Source organism: Cheilinus undulatus, linkage group 23 (assembly GCF_018320785.1).
Source record: "Cheilinus undulatus linkage group 23, ASM1832078v1, whole genome shotgun sequence".
Lineage (NCBI taxonomy): Eukaryota > Metazoa > Chordata > Actinopteri > Labriformes > Labridae > Cheilinus > Cheilinus undulatus.
In genome coordinates this window covers 24,915,434-24,940,847 of record NC_054887.1, presented here as the reverse complement: position 1 = coordinate 24,940,847, position 25,414 = coordinate 24,915,434, and the positions used below count along the sequence as shown (strand labels likewise).

General features: G+C 40.4%; 1 protein-coding gene across 1 annotated transcript in view; it reads left to right on the top strand.

Moving 5' to 3' along the window:
- The window catches only part of sema3c (sema domain, immunoglobulin domain (Ig), short basic domain, secreted, (semaphorin) 3C), a 79,568-nt gene that overhangs the window by 31,707 nt on the left and 22,447 nt on the right, over nucleotides 1-25,414 (top strand). Inside the window, exons 3-9 of the mRNA XM_041780819.1 lie at nucleotides 3,833-3,993; nucleotides 4,637-4,699; nucleotides 13,599-13,718; nucleotides 18,817-18,907; nucleotides 24,606-24,725; nucleotides 24,817-24,959; nucleotides 25,033-25,147. Coding sequence (XP_041636753.1) covers nucleotides 3,833-3,993; nucleotides 4,637-4,699; nucleotides 13,599-13,718; nucleotides 18,817-18,907; nucleotides 24,606-24,725; nucleotides 24,817-24,959; nucleotides 25,033-25,147 — 813 coding nt within the window. The remainder of the gene's footprint in view (nucleotides 1-3,832; nucleotides 3,994-4,636; nucleotides 4,700-13,598; nucleotides 13,719-18,816; nucleotides 18,908-24,605; nucleotides 24,726-24,816; nucleotides 24,960-25,032; nucleotides 25,148-25,414) is intronic.

The window sequence follows — 25,414 nt, the reverse complement described above, 5'->3', positions numbered from 1 at the left end:
TAGGTTGTAAACACACTCTGCTTGCTTTTTTTTGTTCAAAATGTTAAGAAAAGCAAATTAAAGCCATCTTGTACTCAGTACCCAGTTGAGTTAATGATTGTACTTTTATTAATCCCATTTTAGCTTAGCTTAGCTTAGCCTCACTCTGCTAGCCTACTTTTTCTTGCTGTGTTGTAAACATCCTCTGATTATATATCCCCCCCCCCCCCCCCCTCAAAGTACTAAGAAGAAAGTTATAAGTTTTCAGCTTAGCTAATGGCCAAGTTCTTACTAATCTTTTATTAGCTAGATCTAGAAATATTGACATGAATGTTATAAATGAGCACTGTAATCAAATTTATCATTTAGCCTTGCTCCTTAGCTAGCTCGTTTGAGCTTGCTAGGTGGTTAACAGACTCTGGATGTTTCTTTTTGGACAAAAATATGAAGAAGTAAAAAATGCTAGCTTAAGTTTCCTATCTCAGCTAATGATCAAGTTCACACTAATCTAGCATTCATTGATAAACTGCAGTCAAAGGATGATCAGAGAATAAAGCCCTGAATCTTGTAACTTGTAAGCTCTTTTTATAACTAGCTAGGTTGTAAGCCGGCTCTGGCTACGACCAGTATGGTCAAAAATGTTAGGAAATACAGTAATACAGCTTTTGCTGTATAAACAGTAGATAACAGCACAGCATCAATCGACAGGTTCAGTCCTTTTATTAACTTAGCAATCATATCCTTTAACCTTGCTCCTTAGCTAGCCTTAGAGCCAGTTCATCCATTTAATCTCACAGGTTATAGATAATAAAAGCTTAAAAATTTGGAGTACCTCTCAAACTTTAAGCTAACAGTAAAAAATCTGAACTTTTCTGTCACCTCTTGCCTTTTTATACACAACTTCACCCCCAAACTTATGAAAGCAAAAATGCTGTGGTTCTTTGCTTTCAACCCACTGACATTTAGCTGAACCACTGAGATTATTTCTGCCTGTAACCCCGCGGCTAAAGTGCGAGACTGTTAAAATTGAACTACTGCCCAGACCGTCCATTTAAGCAGCTATGTGTAGAAATGTAGATGCCTCCTTCAGCTGTTAAAATAAGGTACATCATTGTGGTTTTACTGAAGCACCTTCACAAACTTCATTTGGGAAGATGTAAAGAATTAATTTTTTGGGCTCAGACTTTGGAGCAGGCGTGCTTTTAATTAGGACTTAGTGAGCCTTTCTCCCTTGGTGGCTCACGCTCTGGCAGAAAAGAAGAAGTGTAACATCTTAAGCCTTTTCGTTAGGAAAATATCGCCGCTCCACTGAGCTCTCTGTGATGCTATCTGCCATGTCTTCAGCTTTGAAGCACGAGGCTGATGCAATCTCTTTTTAGAGGTCTCTCTTTATTAAACACACATCTGCCTGACAGGTAGAATTCACTTTATTTTTTTTCTCTGACAAGTCGGGTCTTATTAGGCACCAGATGATGCTCTCACCTCACACGAAATGTTCAAAAATATCCCGCTCTCCTTTCGAGACACTAACCATCTAAGGAAATTTTACAGAGAGGAGTCGTGGGAAACTTGCCTGTGACTGAAGTGGTTAACGTGTCTTTATTTAAAGTTAAACACTCCAGCCTTTTTTCGTCGAGCACGCCAAACAACAGCCTCTGATCAGAGTGAGGGGTGCCACAAAAAAGCCACTTTCCTTACAGATAAAAGGCCCCCAGACTCAAAAGCGTACGCCACAGAATAATGAAAATGTGACTTTAGCCTACGGCGTTGAAGCAAAGCACTGGCAACCTGTTTGTTGATTAGGGGAGAGGGTACAAAGAGAGCTCAAAGAGGGTCAGTGGAGGGGAGGAAATGGAGGCTGTAGATCTACATCACCCCCACACACCCCCTGCTCTCAGCACAGATTGAAAAAGTGATAAATATGCATGAGTTTGGCTTTAATAGTGAAGGCCTTTGATGGTATGGTTGAGAGTTCTCTATCTCTGGAGCAAATAAGCTGAAAATAACTATCTGAGAATGTTTACTCCGTGTATGTGAACAATGTGGGCTTTTAATGAGAAGAAGAAACTCTGTAGGAAGTGTTTTTATTCTGTGTGTTTTTATACTGTAACTCCGCTGAAAAAGTCCAGAGTATTCATGACTTAAGTGGGATAGAAAGTAGCATAAAAACTCAGTGTGAAATCGGTTTTGTGGGATATTTTTTGTGTATTCTATTGGAATATTATTCAGTAATGATACTAAAGCTTGAGTATCAAATACATAATACTTATTGATTTTAAATGTATGATTTTACTCCAATTTTACTCCAAAACATTCACCTTGTTGTCTTTAAACCATTTTTGATCGGTTTTCACTGTATGCTTCAGGTCATTGTCTTGCTGGAAAATAAATCTTCTCTCAAGCCGTAGTTTTACCCTCTTCCTTCACAAGTCTTCCAGGGATGGCTGCCAAGAAGCATCCCCACAGCAGGATGCTGCCACCGCAGTGCTTCACAGTGGGGATAGTGTGTTTGTAGTGATGTGCCACCAAATATAGCGTGTTGTCTGATGGCCAAAAAGCACAGTTTTGGACCAAAGACCAAAAAACCTTGTCCCGCTTGACCATGGAGTCTCCCACATGCCTTGTGGCGAAGTCTAGTTGAGATTTAACATGAGTTTTATGATATAATATGAGGGATGTTCAGTGCTTTGGAGATTTTTTGTATCCATCCCCTGACTTATACTTTGGAGTTTTCCTTTGTCTTCATGGTGTAATGGTACCCAGGAAGACTGAAGTACCTGTGACTGGACCTTCCAGACACAGGTGTCTTTACACTACTGTGCTGAGACACATTAACTGCACTCAGATGATCCCCATTTCTCCAATTGTGGGACTACTAGCACTGATTGGCTGGACCTCTGTCAAATGAGGTCAGTCACTTTAAAGGGGCAATCACTAATTTTACCTTACATATTATATTGAATTGGCGTAGCTTTGTAGAAATCTGTTTTCGCATTAAAATTGAGGATTTTTTGTCAAAAAAAACAAATTATGTTGACTGTAATTGATTCATAAAATCAATAACTTTCCACTTCAGGCACTTTGAGAGTCAAGCTTTTTCCTGCTAGAGAATCAAAACAATAGACCAGCCTCCTGCCCATTGTTCCCACCAATCAGAGCACAGCATTTTAGCCACAGTTAAGGACAACATGCCAGCCCCAGAAAAATGTAGCCAAATATCTCAATCACTCCCTAGTGGCAGTTGCAGTTTGGGCGATTGCGACTGATCTCACTGCCAAAGGCAGCAAATTATTCACATTTTAAAAATTGAAATAAAAAATAATTAAACAAAGCATTTATTTAATTCAAGTTTTTGTGAAGTCTGGCCCTTGTACAAATGTAGCTGATGACCCCTGCTATAAGGCATACCAGTGGTGTAGCTCTTAAGAAACTACATTATGGAGCAAAATCGCTGTGATCTCAGTATGTGAACTAACAATGACATTTGACCACCAGTATTTGGCAGTCAGAGGTTAAAATGCCAATAATTTGACTGGGAAGGGTTTTTCTGCTTTGATTAAATGCAAATTTATTTCACTTTTATTTCAAATTTGGTTGATTTAGAATTTTAAGGGAGGCTGAACACAGTGCAAACAACTCGAAAGTTAGTCAGAGTTCTCTTTAAAATCTTTCCCAGAACTTTGTGGCCTTTTCATGGAGCCCTAATTAAAAATAGGTTGTTTTGATCAAGAAGAGATGAATGTTTTTGTGATTGCAGCTTGTTCTCTTGAGCTTAATTTACCAGAAACACGAGAACCCTTATCTTATCATAGTGTTGAAACCATCTTACATTTATTTTCTCTGTGTCCCTCAGACCTGCAGGCCTCCCTGTCCTTTGAACACTACAGCATTTCAGACAAGCCTATGGACTACAGGATCCTGCAGATGGACGAGGACCAGGACAGGATGTACGTGGGCTGCAAAGACCACGTCCTCTCCATGGACATCAACAACATCACTCATGGCACCCTAAAGGTCTGCAGATGCTAATCATGCATGTTAATAATTTGTCCTAACACAATAATGTTATCTTTTATTCCCCGCCATGAAGACAAAATCAACAGCATGTCAGGCACATAAACCTGCTGGAGAGGCATTTATTCTAATCAGTGCAATGATATGCAAATTACCGTACATTTGCAGCCATCAGGACAATTTGAGGGTTATTCGAAAGCGGCATAAAAATGCAGGGGCTCTCTGCAAACTGATTCTGCATGCAGTGAAGGAGTTACCGTCAGTGTAATTGACAGGCGTGAAGTGCATAAACAGATGGGAAAGCATTTAGGGTTCCCTTGAGAGCACTGCACCACGTCCATTTCTCCCTGTAAATTGCTCGATATATTCATTTAGTCGGACCTTTAAGCACCTCTCCTGGGTTTGAAATGTTTTCCCATGATGGTACCTGGCTGTAATTACTGACACTTCAAACCAAAACCTACAACTTTTACAGCATTTGTTTTGCTTGTTTTCTGCTAATTTTCCCTGTGATTTCCGTCCGTGTAAACAAAATATGATCAAACATCGACGTGGGCATATGTTATGTCTCTCTCAATCTGGTTCTGGCTTCCTGGGCTCACTTCCCACTTATTGAGACACTCTGATGTATTTTTCCCACCAGGTGTTCTGGCCGGCGTCTACAAGCAAGATAGAGGAATGCCAAATGGCAGGAAAGGACCCAACAGTAAGAACACTCAACTTTTGAAAATTTACGTCAGAAGTCTTTTTTCATGAGCTCATTCAACAAACGATGGTAAAGACTGCAGTAGTGATAAACTGAGATACTCAGATCCTTTTATATGAGCATGAAACAGCTAGTTGTAATAGTGCAAAGAAAAAAAATACACTATATGGACAAAAGTATTCAGTCCCCTGACCATCACACTAACAGGGATTGGGATGACACTGTATTCAAATACATGTACGTTGTTGTGGAGTCGCCCCCACTTCTGCAGCTTAAACAGCGTCCCTTCTTCCTGGAAGGATTTCCAGAAGATTTGGAGTTTTTTGTGGGAATTTGGGCCCATTCACTCCATAGAGCATTTATGAGATCAGGCACTGATGTTGGACCAGAAGGTGACTGTGAGCCAGGTCCTAAACTCCTACCCACCTAAACCCTACCCTAACTCTTAACCCCCACAGATTTCTGGACAGTTTTTCAGAAAGGACTCACTTTAATCTAGCCCGAAGAAATAACCTGGAAATTAACAAGAAACTAATATAGAAAAGTATCATCTTATTTCTAAGAAACTGCTTTCTAAAATACCACCTTATTACCAGACAACTGCCACAATATTACTAAAGATTTGGGGTTAGGGTTAGGGTAAAATACCACCTTATTACCAGAGAAGTGCCAAAGTCTTACAAGGATTTGGGTTAGGGTCAGAGAGTTATGATCTGTGTTGCAACTATGTTACCTCTTAACACCCAATTTTGCCACTTTTTTGCCCCCTTTAACCAATCATTTCCACTTTAAACCATTTTTACAGCTATGTTACCACTTTAAACCCAGCTTTGCCACTTTTTTGCCTCCTTTTACCCATTATTTCAACTTTGTGTCCATATTTGCAACTGTTTTACCACTTCTATCCCAGCTTTTCCACTTTCTTGGCCACTTTAACCCATTATCTTCACTTTTAAACCAGTTTCACAACTACTTTACAACTTTAAACCAATTTTTGCCACTTTATACCCAGTGTTGTCACTAGTTCCAGTCCCAGTTTTTGCTACCTTTCACCTATTATTTCCTCTTTTAAACCAATTTTACTACTGTCCTACTACCTTTAACTCAGCTTTGCCATTTTTGCCACCTTTGCCACCTTTCACCCATTATTTCCACTTTAAGCCATTTTTGCAACAGCTTTATCTCTTAGAACATAGTTTTACCACTTTTTTGCAACCTTTAATCCATTATTTCCGCTTGTAAAACCTTATTTTGCAACTATGTTGCCAATTTAAACCAACTTTGGCCACTTTAAACCCAGTTTTGTAACTTTTTGCCACCTTTCCCCCATTTTTCACTTTTTAATCCAATTTTACAACTGTTCTATACTTAAAACCCAGCTTTGCCATTTTTGCCACCTTTCACTCACTATTTTCACTTTTAGACCATTTTTGCAACCATGTTACCACTCATAACCAACTTGTGCCCTTCTTTCCCACCTTAAACCCAGTTTTGACAGTTTTTGACAATTTTTGTGCCATTGCACCATCATTTAGTTATTTTTTCTGCTAAGTTGTCCCAGTTTCTTCTACTTTATTTTTGGCATCCCAACATCCAACATTATTTTCCAAGTGCTTTAGTTCAGTGTGCCCACCCACACTGTTAACATTACCTACTAAAAAGTAGTTCTGTTTTAAGAAAAGGGGGTTTACTTCTTCAAAAAGGTTATGATGTACTTCAAAAAGGTTACGATGTACTTCAGCCTAAATAAATACAATTAATTTTAGTTTAATCAGAGAGATTATCATTCAAGTTATAAATAAAATAGGGTTACTACAGCTTAACTTTACAATGGACCATAATTTTCTTGGCCTTCATGGGCCCCAGATTAGGTTTGACCCCAGAAAGCTCCCCTTTAGCTGCCCTTATGTGTGGCTTTGCTGTAACACAACACTGAGGCATCAATTTTGGCACAAGGCACATCAGTTATCACTTCAGTGTGTTTAGACCTGTTAGAAAACCAGTTTATCCGCCTGTTCCTCCAGCTTTTGCTTCCAAGATGGTCAAGATTTGGTCTCAAGGTTTTTTCAGCTGTTCCTATATCCGCTTCTTCAAGTGGGTCCACAGCAGTCCCCTGTGCGTGCCACCTCCTGGGATTCCCCTCTCCCTCACATGAGCTCATCTGTATCGGTCTGAACCACATGTGCAGCAGGCAGCAGATGTCTCCAGGGTCACCCACTGGCCCTGGAGTCCTCCTGGCATCGACACGGGACCAGAGTGAGGCGTGGGCGGGGAGTGAGGAAAAACAAACCGGAATCAAAGCTCACAAATGGGATGCAGCTCATTGACTCTGAGATTTCATAACTGGGCCGGCCTGATTCTGAGCAGCACTTGTTAGCAGGATGGAGATTTAATGAAGACATACAGTAGGACTCAGAGGACCGATTCCTCCTCCGCCTCTGCTCTCGTCTAATTGGGTTGTTCTGGAATAAGTGCACGCACAGATGCCTATGGATGCAGCAGTGCTGAGTACAGGGGAATAGAGGAAGAAGTTTATTTAAAAGAAGAACCTCAGTAGAAACTTTTCACATCAATTGAAACCCTAAAATCCCAAGCACCACGCTCCGACCAGCACTTCCTATTTGTCCTACATTTTCCACCATCTTTTCATCCCCCTGACGGCAGCTGTGCTAGTTGAGCTGGGCTTTTGTACAACATGTAGTCGAACAAATATAGAGGAAGCTGTTTCCAGTCCTGAAACGATTCCACTGCTGACAGACTCCCACAAATATTTGGGTGATCCATCTCCATGTGGAGCCACTCGCCGGCCTCCTCTTCTCCCTTATGTCATCCCAGTTTTACTTCTCAAAATATTTCAGCTCCTCTTTCTGTCTTGTCTACTGCTTCCACTTTCCTGGGTAGATTTTTTCCAACTCAAGGATTCTTTTCACCGCAGGATATTTCATTTTGCCTTTCTTCCCATTTCGTGGGTTTTCTCAAGCCCCAGTCCCACCGTTATGGTTACCCACCCCATCTGTGGGCAATATTTTGAGGTTTCCCTTATTTCCTATCAAGTCTACAGAGAAACATGGCTCCAGAGATCGACCACACATTGTGAGTCGCCCAAGGGTGACATCCAACTAGGAATACAAACCAACCAGATTGATCAAATGTTTGGTTCACTTACAAACAGGTCATGGCTTCATATTCGTGAAGTTTACATGTACGTTTTTTTAAAAACTCGGCATAATATGCCGCCTAGAGGGAGTAAAGAAAATTGATGATTTTTGAATATCTGAGTGGTCATTAATTTTTGAAAAAAGGAAGGTATCACACAACTTTTAGCACTCTTGAAACTATGTTTTTCAATTCTTTCACCAGTGTTTTGTTGTAATAGCGTGCTACCACCAGAGTGTGGCTGTAGTGCACATATAGCTGCCACTAAATAAATAAAGAAGAAGAAAACTATACTGACAGTTAATCAATATTCCTGGCAACCATTACACCATGAAGACAAAGGAACACCCCATGCAACTTGGAGAAAAGGTTACTGAAAAGTATAAGTCAGGAGAATTCGATTCCTTTTGAGATTATTTCCCATCATCCCTGGTGGAAATTTACAGCAACAACTTTCGGGCAAAGAAAAAGATGGAGAGGACATAGAGATCACATATGAGTTAATAAATCTTCTAATACAATGTTTTTAAACCATTTACATAGAGTAGAAATGAAAGCAAATTAAAAATGAAGCAACTTTGCAAGTTACTGCAACAACCGAAGAACACACTTCAGAATAAAAGTATTGTATGAAAACTGCTTTTACTTTGAAAACCCTATAGAGTTTTACCCAACCTGCCATGTCAGCCTGGAATAAACTGACAAACATGATACAGACACAGGGTCAGCGAGGTCTGCACTCTTGAGTTTCAATCTCTTGAGTTATGAGTGGACATTCAGCATCTTCAGACCAAACTAAACTCAGGCTCATGTCTTGAAAATTTAACTGTTTTAATGTTGTTACACACAACACTGGCTCAAATTGGTTGGGGATGTTGGTCGTGTCATTGATAATGCAATTTGCATTGACCAGACTAAAGACTTAAGACCATATCAAACATGTTTGATCATGAGAGCGAGCTACAACTTTAGCAAGACACTTACGATTTTACTCCTACTTTGGAATTTAGTCTGCGACTTTAAAAAGTCATTGGGGGGAGGCCAACATTGGTTAGATGCTTTTTGGACGTCAGACAAGACACTAATGTTTGGCGGACACCAAGCACTGCACATCACCACAAACACACCGCCCTTGCTGTAAAGCACAGTGATGGCAGCATCATGCTGTGTGGATGCTTCTCGGCAGTTGGCCCTTGAAGGTTTGTAAGGGTAGAGGGTAAAATGAATGTGACAAAATATAGAAAAATCCTTGAGGAAAATCTTATTCTGTCCGTCCAAAACTCTGCTACTAGAGTTCTTACCCGCACTAGACCCTGGCAACGCATCACTCCGATCTTCATTCACCTTTACTGGCTCCCTATCACGTCCTGTATCAACTACAAAATCCTCCTCCTCACATACAAATCTCTCCATGCCCTGGCTCCTCAGTACCTCTCTGATCTCCTTCATCCATACACACCATCCCGCAACCTTCGGTCTTCAGACACTGGCCTACTTTCCATGCCCAAAACCAAACTCTGAACCTATGGAGACAGAGCCCTCAGTGCTGCAGCCCCCACCCTCTGGAACACTCGTAGCGCTGCCAGCTGTTCTTAGTATCGTTATCTTAAATGCTTCAGAGGGAATCACAGATTCTCATCATGATGGATTCTCACAAATATCAATACTCTCTGTGGATAAACATTTCTATAAGGACGTATAACTCAGGTGTATTTTTACTAGTTTTCATTGGCATTTTAAGCATTGTCAGGGCCAGTACTTTGGGGGATTTGCCGTTTTCGGCAATAAGACAAATGTGTCCCTTTTGTTGCTAGTATCTTCAAAATTGTCATGGAAAATCAATGCTTTTCATTAGCTTTTGTTAGCATCTCAAATGTTGTTAGCTTTGCTACCCTTGAGAGATACTATGACTGATTTAAGTGTCATCTTGTTCCCAATCTCCCAAACATCAAGATTAATTCTTACTAAAATGAATGAGACTGTAAGGATTATCTATCAAACAGCACATTTAAAAGAATTTTGATGACAACAAAAAGACGTTCTGAACGAAACAGAAGAGGCAACTGGGAATACGACATCCTCAGTGGAGCAGAGATAATGTTCATTGTTTTCACTGTTGGTTTTTGTTTATTTGAAATAAGAATTAAGTGTCGTTTAGGTCTAGTTTTCCCCCAAATCACTGCTTCTCACATTTGCTGAAGTAAAAATTAAAAGCTGATTCAGCCCCTCTGCTGTTACCAGTCTATACAGGAGTCTGACTGTGTGTGTTTAAGTCAAGAATGTGGTTAGTTGTGCTACCTCTGCTTGTCAGGGATCTTGTGGCTGTTTTGCGATGACAAGGCGGTTAAATTCTGGATAAAGTAGAGTCAGAGGAGAAGGATAAATAATAGAGATGGGTGTGTTACGATGAATTTCTGTTGTTTTGTTCATCGATAGCTCTCTGTGGAGCCGTGCACCGTCCGTGATCTGCAGCAGCTGCCATTCCTGTAGTCACGGCCAAGTTCCTGACTGCTCCCTGGATACGTCTCCCTCTCCTCTTTCTTCTTTCCTCCCTTACTCTCCTTGTTTTCTGCAACTTTAGGCTCAAAAGTCCAGCTCTCCTGCTGCCATTTGGACAGTGAGAGAAGAGATAGAGGACAATCAGTAATCTGCCTTACCTAGATACAGTATATCACATAAAGTAGGCCTACCAGTGACGTGCTTTTTCCACTGGCCTTAATGCCAGACACGAACGCTGTGGGATGGTTTTATTGTACAGCAAGTGATTGTATAACCGGCACAGCAAGTGCGATAAGTTTGAGTTACTCCCTCATATGGAATAGGATACTTTAGGAGCGATAAACAAGTTCCTTTCACCTTGGCTGCACACCAGGAAGTAGACCTTATCCTCTTTTAAGCCCTGTGTCATAGCTGGATTTGAAAAGTATGAAAACAGTAATTATTTTTTATTGTGCTTTAATGGGTTTGAGAAATTGTTGCCAACAGCTTTTCATATTCTTATTTCTTTTTATGGTCATGTAACGTTTAAATGATAACAAGCTATGCTAGCTTTACTGTGGTTAAAAGAGCAAATAATGAGGTGATGCTCATTAGATATTAATGCCAGCTAAAAGCCAGCTTTGCTTTCTGACAGATAAATGAAATAGTAAGCTTAATAGTGACTGCAGTGAAGAAGACTAAAGTTAGCAAAAACAATCACTAATGCAAATTTTACAAGGAATTGCAAACATTACAGACAAGGCAACATTTCATAAATAAAACAGAAGAGGAGCACTAAATTAAGTTTAAACCCGTTTCAGAAGTATTACACAAATGATGGCTCACTTTAGCTCTGTTAGCTTTATTTACAGCTAACATTTCTACATTTCTATATTTCCTATTTTGTATTTATTCTTTGCACTAATTGAATGGTCTTTTTACTCTTGTGTGCTTTATTTACTCCACTCTTACTGCTATAAATTTGGAATTTCCCCTTGCGAGACTAATAAAGAAATATCTAATCTTATCTTATCTCTTATCTAACATAGCTACGCTAGCTATGTAATAAATGTTACTACGTTAAGCCAATGTAGCTAAGTTAGCTTTAGCAACATGAGCTTTAGCTAAAGCTACCTCATCTATGTAGTTACATGGCTTGCATAGCTGTTTTGTGAGCTTAGCTTTAGCTACATTAGCTGCGTAGCTACATTATCTATGTAGCGTATGCAGTTAATCAAGCGTCAAAGGTTGTTTCCATGTAGAATAACCTTTTTTCCTGCAAGCAGAGTATTTACTTGGCCTTTTAAAATATTTTGTGATCAGGTTTTGCAGGTCAGGCTTTTTAACTTGTAACATCTGGTATCCTAACCCTAACTTTAACTGTATCCATAGCCCTAAACAGAAGCGTAATTGGTTAAAATACTGCTTTAAAAATCTTGTGTAAGCTCAATTTTAGTTTGAAAGACCCCTTAAATGTAATCATCTAATGGTAGCTAATGTGGCTATCTTAAAAATACTTATTTATTAATAATAATTAATAACAAAAAAACAATAAAATTGTGTTTCAAAATTATGTGTATGAACACATGAACTGTCACAGTAAAGTTTCAAATTGGCTAAAATTTAAAACTAAGATATCATGAGATATACTTGTACATTGTGCACTAAATCACAAACCTCTGTACCAAAAATGTAACATTTTGAGTAAATTAAGTGCACAAATTGCATCCAAATAATTGAGTGTGGAATGATGGACAATTTCACACCCTCAGTAACGCCATATTGGTGACTCAGCAGATGCTGTACTGTTAGCAAGCTAGCGCACTTGTTAAAAGCGATGGCAGCAGATTTCAATCAAGAAAACAACATTTGAGGCAAAATAAGTTTGTTTTATTAAAGCGAATAATGTTAACATAAAAATACCAGTCATATGATTCTAGTAGGGAGTCGAAAAAACATTACATTTAGAATAATAATTGCCTAATGTCTATTGATAACCTGCTGTTAAAAAGAAATAGACGAAGGAAACAGGAACCTGGAAACATTTCACTTCCTGTTAGTGCACGATTGCGCGATTTGAGAAAATACTAACCTGTGATTAGTGCTCTGTTCTGCATTTAAGTGTACCCCGATACAGTTTACTAACAGAGGTATGCAATTTGAGACCAATTGATAATATAGGCACATTAGCTAACTTTAGCTGAAAAATGCTAGTTTGAAAGACCCATTAAAAAGTCATTTTATGTTAGCTAATGCAGCTAAAAATACTAAAATATCATGGTGTTGCTTTGAAGTCTGGAGCATTAGCTAAAGTTAGCTAACAATAATAAATGTTAAAATTATGCTTCAAAATCATATGCATGAACAACTGCCACCTTAAGGCTTATTAGTAACACAATTTGCTCAAGTTGGCTAACATTTGCTAACATTGTAGACTAAGCTATCATAAGATAACTGTGTCTGAAACTTAATACTAAGTACTACTACTCTGTATGCTAGTCACAAAGCTAAAGGTTAGTATGCCGTTCCACCATATTTAAATGCCTGTCATATTTATGTTAATATTTCCAGTCTGTGCTTTGTTGGCTAAGCTAGCAACAAGCTAGCACCACCATCAGTGTGTAAATAGAATACAATAGCAATATACAAACTCCATTATTAAACATTCTTATTGAAGTGGGGTTTTTTAAACACAGTAAGGTTATTTTTTACAAGTCACTTTACTGGCATTCCTGCGAGCTCTTCTATTGGATAGCCTAAAAGCCACAATGTGTTGTGAGGCAGTTTAGTCCAACCATTGTGCTCCTGTTTCACACTTCTGGCAAATTCTGGCCAATCTAGCACACGTCCAGGGATTTCTGTTATACACTGAAATGCGTGTTGTGAATATGAATCATGTCATATTTAATATGAAAAGTGAAAAAGTACATGGTTTCAAACACAGCCATGCTGTTGTCATAAAGTCTTTTGTAGGAACAGATGTAAGATCTTATTAAAAGGCTCCCTATTATTGTAATTTGTACAATTATATCTCTTTAAAGTTACTTTAGCTAACATTAGCCACTCTAAGTTAGCATTATGTACAAAGTCCCGCTAAGCTCTTGTGAGTGATAAATTCTCTAAATAACAGTAAAAGACTCCTCAGAAAACTTTCCACTACATTTAAGATTTCATTGGGATTTATCTGGGTGACATTTTTATTGTTTTTCCTGACCTACTGAACTTCCAATGTGTGTCTTTTCCTCTGTTTATCTCTTTTTTCCAGCACGGCTGTGGGAACTTCATCCGTGTGGTGCAGCCTTACAACAGAACTCATCTGTTCATGTGCGGCAGCGGAGCGTACAGTCCCGTCTGTGTGTACATCAACCGGGGCCGCAGACCAGAGGTGGGTTCACGATGACGGATTCACTTCATTACATATACAAACTCTCCGCTGTGTAAACCATGTTTTGTGGACACTGGCTGGGTGGTTTACACAGTCATCACTGGGACTATTGAGGAGCTAGAGGCTTAGACTGCCCATGTGTTCAGAGGAAAGTTGACTCTGGTTGTTTGTTTAATTCTTTAGGATACACTGGAGGATATAGAATGATGTACTACTGATTAGAACAGAAAAGTGTCATCCTAGCCCTTATATATAGATATTTATTCATCTAATGCACAACCAAAGTGTTGTTAAACTGTGGACCTTCTGTCTTGACACCTTGACCCCCCTGGGACGTTCCCACTTTTGGATCTACTGGATTAGGTTTTAGGACTTGCCTAGGACACTCTTGTAAATGAGATTCTTAATCACAATGTGGTTTTCCCGTCCATCCATCCATCTCCTTCTTCCTATCCGGGGTCAAACTTTCCAGTTCCTCCTGAGGGATTCCATGGTGCTCAAGGCCATGATGTATAATCCCATCAGTGAGTTCTGGGTCTGCCTTGGGGTCTCCTCCCAGTTGGACATGCCCAGAAGACCTCCACAGGAGGCATCCTGATCAGATGCCTGAACCCCTATTGGCTCCCTTTGACATGAAGGAGCAGTGATTCTTCTTCGAGATCCTTCTGGATGTCCGAGCTCCTCACCCTATCTCTAAGGCTGAGCCTGGCCACCCTCCTAAGGAATCTTATTTGACTGCTTGTATCTGCGATGTCATTCCCTCAGTCATTACCCAGAGAATTCTGGTTTTCACAGTCAAATAAATTTGAATAGAAAGACTTGAATAGGTCTGTTCTCAGACCTGGCACAATTATTTCAGACTGGAGCTTTGTAAGATGGATTTGCCTGATGACAGACATGGAATCTGGCCAGTCCATCTGCTTTGCAAGGATATAATAGATGAGGTTAATGTGCTGATTACTCACTTGGGACAGGAATCAACATTTCTCATTTTCTGTGGCATGCGGTTCTAAAGTGGGGGTTGGTACCCCAAAGCGTTACGGGACATCTAAGTGAGGGCTCACAAGATGCCTTCCAAAAAATGCTTTTTTTATTATATGGAATGGTATTCTTCACCCTTATAAGTACATACAGTACTGTGCGTATGTTTTAGGCACTATATGTTGACACGCGCGCCAACAACAAGCTTGATGGCATCTCTTCTGTCTGGGGCTTTGCACCACTGGTAATACACCCAGAGACGCCCTTGGGACATCCACAGGGGGTTCATGGCAACCCTACAACCCGCCCACACTACCCTAGGCTGTGCTGACTTTGTCATTTTTTTTAAACAGACTTTTTCTGACATGCAAGGACATCCAGAGCACGTCCAGGGTTTTGTCAATCCTCCTTGCTGACCGATGGTGCCCTCAGCTGGCTTACTGGCCACATCGCCGCCTTACTTCAGGCTCAATTTCTGGCCCAAACATGCCTTGAAGTCCTGCACAGTGCTGTGCATGAAATGTGTTCAGTTTCAAACAAAACCCCATTTTTGATTAAATGAAGGCAAAGCACTGAGCCTCCAGCTGCAGGTGGTGCACCTTTGTGACCTTCCCTCTCTTAACTCTCTGTCAATTCATGTCCGTTAGATTCTGCGTGTGCATGTATTTCATGTGTGCAGCATGTTCATCAACAGAGCATAAAAATTGAATTCCCCTAGAGGATAAGTGGGGTATTTCTCCTCCTTCTGCCTCTCCCTCTTATCCTTGGAATACTATTACTGTTTGTAGTATCAGCCCTGAAGCACAATAGAATCAAAATAGTGGGAATGCTGCCACCCAGAGTGAGTAAACAAAACATATTTTATATGAGAGACTGCACAGGAATGTAGATGCCTCAGCTTTTTTCTATTTTAATTGAGATTTTTGAATGATTTATGATTTTTTTTGAAGATTTAAAATAAATGTTACAAATTCTAGTAGCTTTATAGCCAATTAAATATCTAAAATTAACACTATCTACTGGAAAAATAGAATGTTTTTGGTATATTTCAGACTCACAATGTTAAAAGATAGACAAATTACAATTCTAGTGCCAAAGTTTGACATTTTCAGTGTTTAAGTTCATTTTCAGCATCAGATAGCGATTGTTTCTTACCAAAGCAAACATCTAAGCAGCTCTGAAAACAGTTTACAAGGAACTACATGTGGTCAAGGCATTGCTAGTGACTTTCAGACTTTATACCAGCAAGTGTTTATGTAGTGAGAGGGGGGTCAAAAATGTAGCTTTAGTGACAGAGATGAGGTGCTGATTCTCTGCTCTCATCTCTGTGAGAGAGCGGGAAAGTCCTTCAGGAGGAAGAGCTTGCTGGGTGAAAAACATTTAGCCGCAGAATGCTGGCTGCTGCCAGGCTCTAATAAGCAGAGTGAGAGCACTCACAGCGCCGCTCTTTCCACACTGCAGTACCTCTCTGTCATCTGGGGGTTTTTTTTGTTAAAAGTTAGACTGCCCTGTTGGCAACTTTGGAGGTCAAACTGCCAGTTTTTCAAGAAAAAGGAAACTGTAAACTGAGAAAAGAAAGCCTGTTGTGGACACAGATAGAAAGATTGTTATTAAGTTAGGGGGTACATTACTTTTTAATTGATTTTATACTTCTTAATTTTAATTGTGCTTTATACATTATAATAAATGTCAAATAAACTGCTGTTTGATTTAGTTGTAAAACATTTATAGTGTTGGATTACTCCACACATTTCACAGTAGATTAAATGTATTAAAAAATCTTTGATTTAAATTGTTTGAGTATAATAAGCCCTCTTCAGAGCATTTGACCAGAGCCCAGTATCTATGGCATCAGAATTTATCACCTGCACAGTTAATTCCCAGAGGTGTACAGTAATGGAAGGATGTGATCCCACCTCTTTGTTGATATAGGAAGCAACACAGAGGCAAGATGAAATCAGTGTACTACAGTGTACTATAGCCAGCAGGGGAAAAGTACTGCAATGCTGTGTCAGTACATGTATAAGTGAGTGGCGCACCTGCTATTTGTTTACGCCTCTGGTGATCTCAGAGCAAGACACATTTCAAGCATGACAGAGTATGAAACATTTTATTTAAAAGTAAAAAACAATGTCTGATATCTAATCCAGAATTAAATCATGTATAGGCCTGTTTTAGAAGTAGTTATGTGAATGGTGGCTCACTTTAGCTTTGGTAGCTTTAACTTAAGCTAGCAAACCTTCCCTGGCTACGTAGTTAATGCTAATATGGAGGCCAATGTAGTTGCAGTAGCTTTAGCTAAAGCTAAAAAGGCTAAAGCAAGTACTGTTCACATAACTATCTATAAAACAGGTCAAGCTTCAGCAAAGGTAGCATAATTTAGCTTAACTGACAGAACTGAAGCAAGCTACATTAGCTACATAGCTAGTTATCCACGTAGCTTATGCAGCCTTAGCATGCCATTGTTTTAGCAACCTTCAACAAGCATAGCGTAATCTAAAATATTTAAAGTAGCTTCGTTAGCTTTAGATTGAGCTATGTTAGCTTCATTAGTTAGTTATAAACTACATAGCTAACGTAACTTCATTATCTTTAGCATTAGCTACCTCAGCTGTGTTAGACTGTTTACTCGGCTTTCTTTGGTGTTTTGTAGTTTGTTTTTTAGGTCAGGTTTTTGACCTGGGTTTAATTCAGTGTTGTTTTGAAAGTTTTAAGGCTCGTTTATGCTCTACACACGTATGAGGATTGATCTGTGCGTCTACAGCCATCATTGCCCTCATGCTGACTGAGGTCAGTCACGTTGGCGTTGACATTGAAAAACGAATCCTGTAGGGGTCCCCGTCTTTCATGGAGCTACACAACTATCTTGATGCTTCTCCATCTGTCCCATAGACTGCAGAAAGAACATTCAGTCCTCTGATCAGCTGTGCTCTTGTAGTGTAGTGTAGTCTGGCTACACTGCTCAACACTGATCCCATAATTGGTGGTGGTATAGCTACATTTGGTGTGTATCCGAAAGCTTCGAGAGAACTGATGAAAAACAGACGAAATGGAAGCAGAGTATGGACAGAAAAGTCTGCCCGTAGCATGAAAGAGCCTTAAGCTTGTAATTCCGCTCTGACAGTGGTGGCGTCTCACCATAGAGGTCTGCAAGGGGGGTGTCTGAGATTTGCTATCTGCAGCCAGACTGTCTTGCATAGGTCACAGTGATAAAGCTACGGCACAGTTTCAATACAGAAGAATAAATCTTGCTCTCATCTGCATAGAGTTCAAAATTACATCTGCTATCTTTTGATTTACAATTAAGGATCTTTTTCGAGGGTGGGGCTGTTTTGTGGCATGGACATGGCTGTATATTTTCTCAGTAGTCAGCGCATAGGACCAAAGATACTGCAACAACATTCAATTTAGTTTGCTGACAAGCAGGAGGCCTCTTCATTCAGATGTTGCATCAATCACTGGGTACTGAGCTTTACAAAGGTAAACTTTCATGTTGTTCAACACTGACCAAAATTATTTGAATGTATTCTTGTTTTTATGAACCCATTAACACCACATCTCTTTTGAAAGAGCTACTTTTTACAGTGTAGTCATCACTGACAGAATCCACCAGATGGAATCAGTCCACCTCAGAACCTCTTGGCAAACAGACACATTTTCCTAGAAAAAGCTCCTCAGCTGATGTCACTTTCAGTCAGGGAAGTTGTATCACCACCATGGGTCACATCTAAAGTGGATGGAACAGGAAGCCCTATAATTTACCCAGACTACTGTAAGAGCTGATTGGCCCGCAATCTACAACAAGGAGGAGGGGGAGCTTACATTTGGCAGCCGCTTTACATTAGATGCAGAGATGGCCATCCAACATAAGAGCAAGGAAATTCCTCATGCTCTCAAATGGAATATTCTTTTTACGGCCCAGCACAGGCCAGTTAAGGTAGACCAGGCCATGCCCGAATCGAAGCACCCTTAAACCCAGAGGGTAGGGAAACATGAGCAGGGCTACCTTATGGGACAATTCTTTCTCTCATACTTGCAGTTTTATTGAAGACGGAGGACTTAGTTCTCATATAAAACTGTCTGCAAACTCTCTGACTTGCTCTTTTGTCTCTGACAGGAACAAGTATTTCACATCGACTCCAAGACAGAGTCGGGGAAAGGGAGGTGCTCCTTCAACCCTCAAGTGAACACGGTCTCCATCATGCTCAGTAGGTGTCCGCTACCTCCGCCCTCATGATTTGTGACTCTCTAACCTCACCACTGAAAATGAAAAACAAAAAAAAGTAGTTTAACAGAAGAATTAAAGGCCAACTGGTGCACCTGAGAAACTGCTCAAACATCAAACTTCAGGATAGTATTTCATAGATGTTAAAGATTGCAGTTCATCAAATGGCCACTTGAGGCTGGTGCCAAAGGTGAGCCAATCTCCATAGACACTAATTTAAAAAATGACCATTTAAACAGCACAATTAGACTTGTTTACATGGTGAAACAAAAGAGAAATTTTGTCTGTAAAGCTTGCTTTCCCACCGATAAAACTAAAGGAAGAATTTATATTTAATCAGATGACAGTTTTTAAGCTTCTGACCGGTGATAACCATGCTCAGTGGTAGAAAGTTTTGGGTTTTACCTCTTTTACACGTCTCTCTGTAGTGGGATTTTCTTCAAACTTTCCACAAATGTCCACTCTGGCTAAAGGATGAAATTTTTGGATTTTAATAATAATAATAATAATAATAATAATAATTTTATTTGTATAGCACTTTTAAAAACATGGGTTTACAAAGTGCTTTGACACATGCAGAAGCAAGCAGAAGAACAAAGCAACAACCCAAACAAAAGATAAGAAGACAGAATGTGACATGCAGACAACATCAGCAGAATCCAAACACTTAAAGAAACTAACCAAGAATATGGATGAGATAATAATTCATCAAGCCCAACATACATCAAAACCTAGACGTCATGTGATGCCATGCAAACTAAGACATCACAGATATCAATCAGAGTGCACACAAGAAACCATTCTACACAACTAAGACATCATGAACATCATCAGGATGCAGGCAAGACACAGACATCAAGTACCATAAAACGATAGGAATGATAGGAACCCAGGCAATGCAGGAACCCAGCTACATAGGCTGAGACCAAGAGGACCAAAATAAAAACATGAAAAATTAAAAGAGAACCAAGCAGAAGTAAAATCAAAACAGGAGATAAATGAGAAAAGGCAGTAAAATGTAAATAAGAGGGCAAAAACAGACAGTAAAGCAAAATAAAACGAGCTCTAAAACTGTAAAAGCAGTAAAATTGATAAATATTATAACAGAGGTAAACAAAAGTGAAGCAATAAAGACATAAAAGCAATAAAGTGAGGAAGACAGTAATGATTAAAAATAGCCAGGAGGCAAGGAAATAAAATGAGGTTGACAGGGAGTAAAGGAGAGATTAAGAGGAAATTAAACTAAAACAGGTAAGACTCTGTAAGAAGATAAAAACCACATGAGAAGATGACGGCATCACATAAAGGCAGGTCTATAAAAATGAGTTTTAAGAAGTTATTTAAAAGATGTCAATGATTCTGCATGCCTTATTTCCTCGGGCAGGTCGTTCCAAAGTCAAGGGGCCCTGATGGAGAGGGCCCGGTCACCTTTAGATTTGAGTCTCGACTTTGGAATGGCCAGGTAGCCCACGTCCGAGGATCTAAGGCTGTGGGTTGGCTCATAGGGGGTTAAAAGTTCTCGTATATAGATTGGAGCCAGACCCTTCAGTGCTTTGAAAATAATTAATAAGATCTTAAAATCAATCCTTAAACTAACTAACTAACTAACTAACAAACTAACGGGAAGCCAGTGTAAAGATGCTAAAAGGGGGGTGATGTGATGTCATCTGGAGGTAATAGGTCAAAGTTCAAAGTTCAAGATCATTAGGCCCTATGTTCATCGCTTGCATGTGTACATGATATTACAAAGAATCTTTGAGAATGCTTTAGCAGATATGCACACTGTATGGACAAAAATATTTGGCCACACCTGTTAAATATTGATTACGGGAGTTTCAATCAGACCTGTTACCACAGGTGTATAAAATCAAGCACCTAGCCACACAGTCTATATTTACAATTATTTGTGATACAGAATGGGTAGTTCTGAAGAGCTCAGTGACTTCAGGCATGGTGCTGTTCATGGATGCCACCTTGGCAATGAGACAGTTCATGAAATTTCATCCTTGCTGGATATTCAACAATCGACTGTAAGTGATATTATTATAAGTGGAAACCTTTAGGAGCAACAGCAACTCAGCCATGAAGTGGAAGACTATGTAAAATTACCACTGCAAAGGCACATTGTGCATAGAAGTTGCCAACGCTCTGCTGATTCCATAGCTGAAGATTTGCAAACTCCAACTGGAGTCAGTGTAAGCAGAAAAACTGCAAATGTATTTCCATGGCCAAACTAGCCGCATCACCAAGTCCAATGCTAAGCATCAGATTAAGTATCATGTGGCAGTCAGATGGGTCACTCTGGGTTCGGCAGATCCCAGGAAAATGTTACCTGTCTGACTAAAATGGGTCATATTTGAGGTCTGGTGGAGGAGGGATAATAGTATGGGGCTGTTGTTCAGAGCTTTGGCTAGGCTCCTTATCTCCAGTCAAGGGCAATCTTAATGCTTCAGCATACCAAGACATTTTGGACAATACTATGCTTCCAACTTTGCGGCAACAGTTTGCGGAAGGCCATTTACTATTCTAACATGACTGTGCCCCAGTCTACAAAGCAAGGACTATAAAGACATGGTTTTATGAGTTCAGTGTGGAAGAACTTGACTGACCTGCTCAGAGCCCTGACCTCAACCCCATCTAGCGACTTTTGGATGACCTGGAACAAAGATTGCAACCCAGGCCATCTCATCCAACATCAGTGCCTGACCTCATAAATGCTTTACAAAATGAATGGGCACAATTTCCAACAAAAACACTTCAAAATCTTGAGGAAAGCCTTCAAAGATGAGTGGAGGCTTTTATAGCTGCAACAGGGAAACCAACACCAACTCCACTGGTTTGATGGCAAAGAGTGTGAATAACCTTGTCCAAATATGATTAGTTCTGGCTTCAGAAAATGATAGAACAGCAAAAATGCATTTCTTGTTAAGTTAAAAGGGCTGTCTACTAAGCAGTGTTTGGAGGAAATCTAACATCAGGTCTAATACCCAAACTTTACAGGATGTTTCCTTGCTACGACAGGATATTGATATCGGTTAGGCCCTGCCATTGGTTTCTTATATAAGGGACTGACATATAGATACTGATTCAGTAAATATGTCATAAAGGAATTCAAATTGGGGTCTCAGTCTCTCCCTCTTCCACTCTCTTTTGATCTCTGATTAGTTGAACAGTGTTGGGTTGCTGTTGACACTGCTAAAGGCGACAGTATACCCTCAGCTCCGCTTTCCGACACCTGAGCACGGCCGTGTCAGCAGCAGCTTTGCCAACTAGAGAGCGACTTCAGAGATGCCCAGGAGGAAGCCAGAAGGAAGAGGAGTGGAGGGTAAAATAACTTAAAGGGCCAGGGAGGAAAGAGCTCTGCCAAGTGAAGTCTAGGTCAACGACAAAGATGCAGCTCCCCAGGCCTCAGAGGACAATCAAACTTACTGTCTATGCTTGATAAAAATCTTCGCTCCATCTCCATCATCGTCATAATTTGGACTCTCTGTGGCCGTCTGTGTGCTGTCGACACTCGCTGTTTAACGAGCCAGCTTGGAGAGAGGCCACATAGCCCGAATCTTCCAAAACACATGGTCTGGAACTGATGGATGATGAAGTGAGGGTAAAGGAATGATAAAAAGCATGAAGCGGGTGGCGGGATGTGAAAGTCTCTTATTAGCAGAAGGACACCCACAGACTGGGAACCAATTTGTCAAGCAATGTGTTTTTATATCCAAAGTATCTTATTACACCAATGTTGTATTAGATTTTTTTATTTTATTTAGTAGATTTACTGTAAATTGTTTTATTTCTCAAAATGGACTTTAACACACAACATGCAAATTCTGCCACCAGGAGGCTCTCCTCCAGAACAATAATCAAAGATGCTAGTTAGGGATGCACTGCTCAGAAATGCCCACCTATGCTGCTTACTTCTTGTTTTGAAGAGGACTATAACAAATTATGACCCAGACTCCTCAGATTTTTTAAATCAAAGCCAAATATTTTCAATGAAAATGGGGTAATTTGAAACTGAGATGGAACAAAAGATGTGATGAGACAAAGCAATGAGACATATCCTTCAGAATTAAAGCATATGACTTTGATTAAGTCTGAAGCAGAATGAAGGAGGCGCTAGGGTGGAGGAGGGTTGCTAAAAGTGGCTTGCAGAGGGAGCAGCAAAGTGTAGCAAGGTCAGAGCAGTTTGAATCGGCAGCGACAACAGGCTGTCCTGACATGTGCTACAGTTGCAAAAATAATGAAACAAGAAAGAGAATCAGAACTGGAATGAAGGTAGAGGTTTGTTTATGTTTGTGAGGGAAAGGATGTACGTCTTGCTGGTGTCGCTGCCAGTCTGCTCTCATTGTTGTTGGTATTCTTTTGGAGGCATTATGACCTATAATCACAAATATCAAATATGTATAATATTTAAGGTTTAGGAGCCTAAGATGCAATTTGGAGCTGTAAAATAATTGCATTGACACCACGCACTTGAGAATTATTCAGACAAATAATCGTTTGCCACAAGCCTCCACTCAGGATGCGCCACCACAATCATCAGGGGAGGCAAATCCGGCCTCATATTGGGCTAGAAATCATGTTGTGTGTAGCCAGCCTTAGTCAACATTGAGAGAGCAGGTTACCACTCGTGAAGCTGAAGGTGAAGTTATGATGTCTGAAGGCTCAACACGAAGATTGGATGCGGCTGTGACTCTTTAACGAGCTATAGCCATTACTGCACAGTACTCTTGCCCTCCCAATGAGCCTGCAGTGAGAGGAGAAGAAACACAGAGCCTCCAGTCCAACACAAAACAATCTATACACAAAAGCCAGATTACGGCTCATGAAGCTGAAAGAATACTCTGCCATCTTAAGGCTCAACTCAAGATGGACAAGGGTAGATCTTGATTGCCCAAAGATTGGCTGCAGCTTTGACAGGCAGTGCTCCTGCCCTCCCCAACTAGCCTGCAGTGAGAGTAGAAACACAGAGCCTCCTCTCCAACACAGAAAACAATCCATAGGAAGGAATACTCTGACACCTGAAGACTCAACTCGAGGTGGTAAGGAGGAGATCTTGATTGCCCAAAGATTAGCTGTAGCTATTACTGCCCAGTGCTCCTGCCTTCCCCAAGTTGCCTGCAGTGAGAGAGAAGAAACATAGAGCCTCCTCTCCAACACAGAAAACAATCTGTACACAAAAGCCAGGTAACCACACATGAAGCTGAAAGAATACTCTGCCATCTTAGGGTTCAACTCAAGATGGAAAAGAGGAGATCTTTATTGCCCTAAGAGCAGCTGCAGCTTTGATAGGCAGTGCTCGTGCCCTCCCCAAATAGCCTGCAGTGTGAGATGAAACACAGATCCTCCTCTCCAACACAGAAAACAATCCATAGAAAGGAATACTCTGACAGCTAAAGACTCAACTTGAGGTGGTAAAGAGGAGATCTTGATTGTACAAAGATTAGTTGTAGCCATTACTGCCCAGTGCTCCTGCCCTCCCCAAGTTGCCTACAGTGAGGGAGAAGAAATACAAAGCTTCCTCTCCAACTCAAAAACAATCCATTCACAAAATAAAAAACCAGAGGAAGTCAACCATGACAGGACTAGTCATTTCAAAAATAATTTAGACCTATAAGTGCAAAAACAAACTTTCATATAGGTGCGTATTGCTGATTTGGCATGTGTTTTCATTCCTCCAGACCAGGAGCTGTTTTCAGGCATGTACATTGACTTCATGGGGACAGATGCTGCAATCTTCAGGAGTCTGACGAAGAGGAATGCAGTGCGGACCGACCAGCACAACTCCAAGTGGCTCAGTGGTGAGTGTGCAAACAATTTCAAAAGCTTTTGACAATTTTTCTTTGATTTATGTCTATAAAAAGCCTCCATATATTCATGTTTGTCATCCAGAGCCGATCTTCATCGATGCCCACTTGATACCAGACGGCACAGACCCCAATGACGCCAAACTGTACTTCTTCTTCCGTGAAAGGCTGACAGATAACAGCGGAAACACTAAAAATATCCACACCATGGTAGCCAGAGTGTGTCCGGTGAGTGCTTTTGTCTTCACATGAATACATTTTTTGGTGATTTTGCATTGCTAATTGCTGCTTTTCTCCACAGAATGACATTGGAGGGCAGCGCAGCCTCGTGAACAAGTGGACCACCTTCCTAAAAGCGCGGATGGTGTGTTCAGTCCTGGAGGAGGACGGCACTGAAACCCACTTTGACGAACTGGGTCAGTAAACCAAGGAAACGGGAAAACCTCTGTAATGTTTTTATGTTTTCTTTAGTTTGTTGAGTGGCTTCCATGCTGTGCTTTAATTTTATAATCCATGAAACCACTTTAAAACAAACTGTGTGCCTAGTCAGAGGTCATGCTAATTCCCAAAAGCGCTCCGGTTTTATTCCAAGGTATCCAGTGGTTGTTTTTTCCATAAACAGTCCAAGAAAGTGCCCGTGTTTTGTCTGGATTAGACCTTTAGCCTTTTATCAATCCACCATA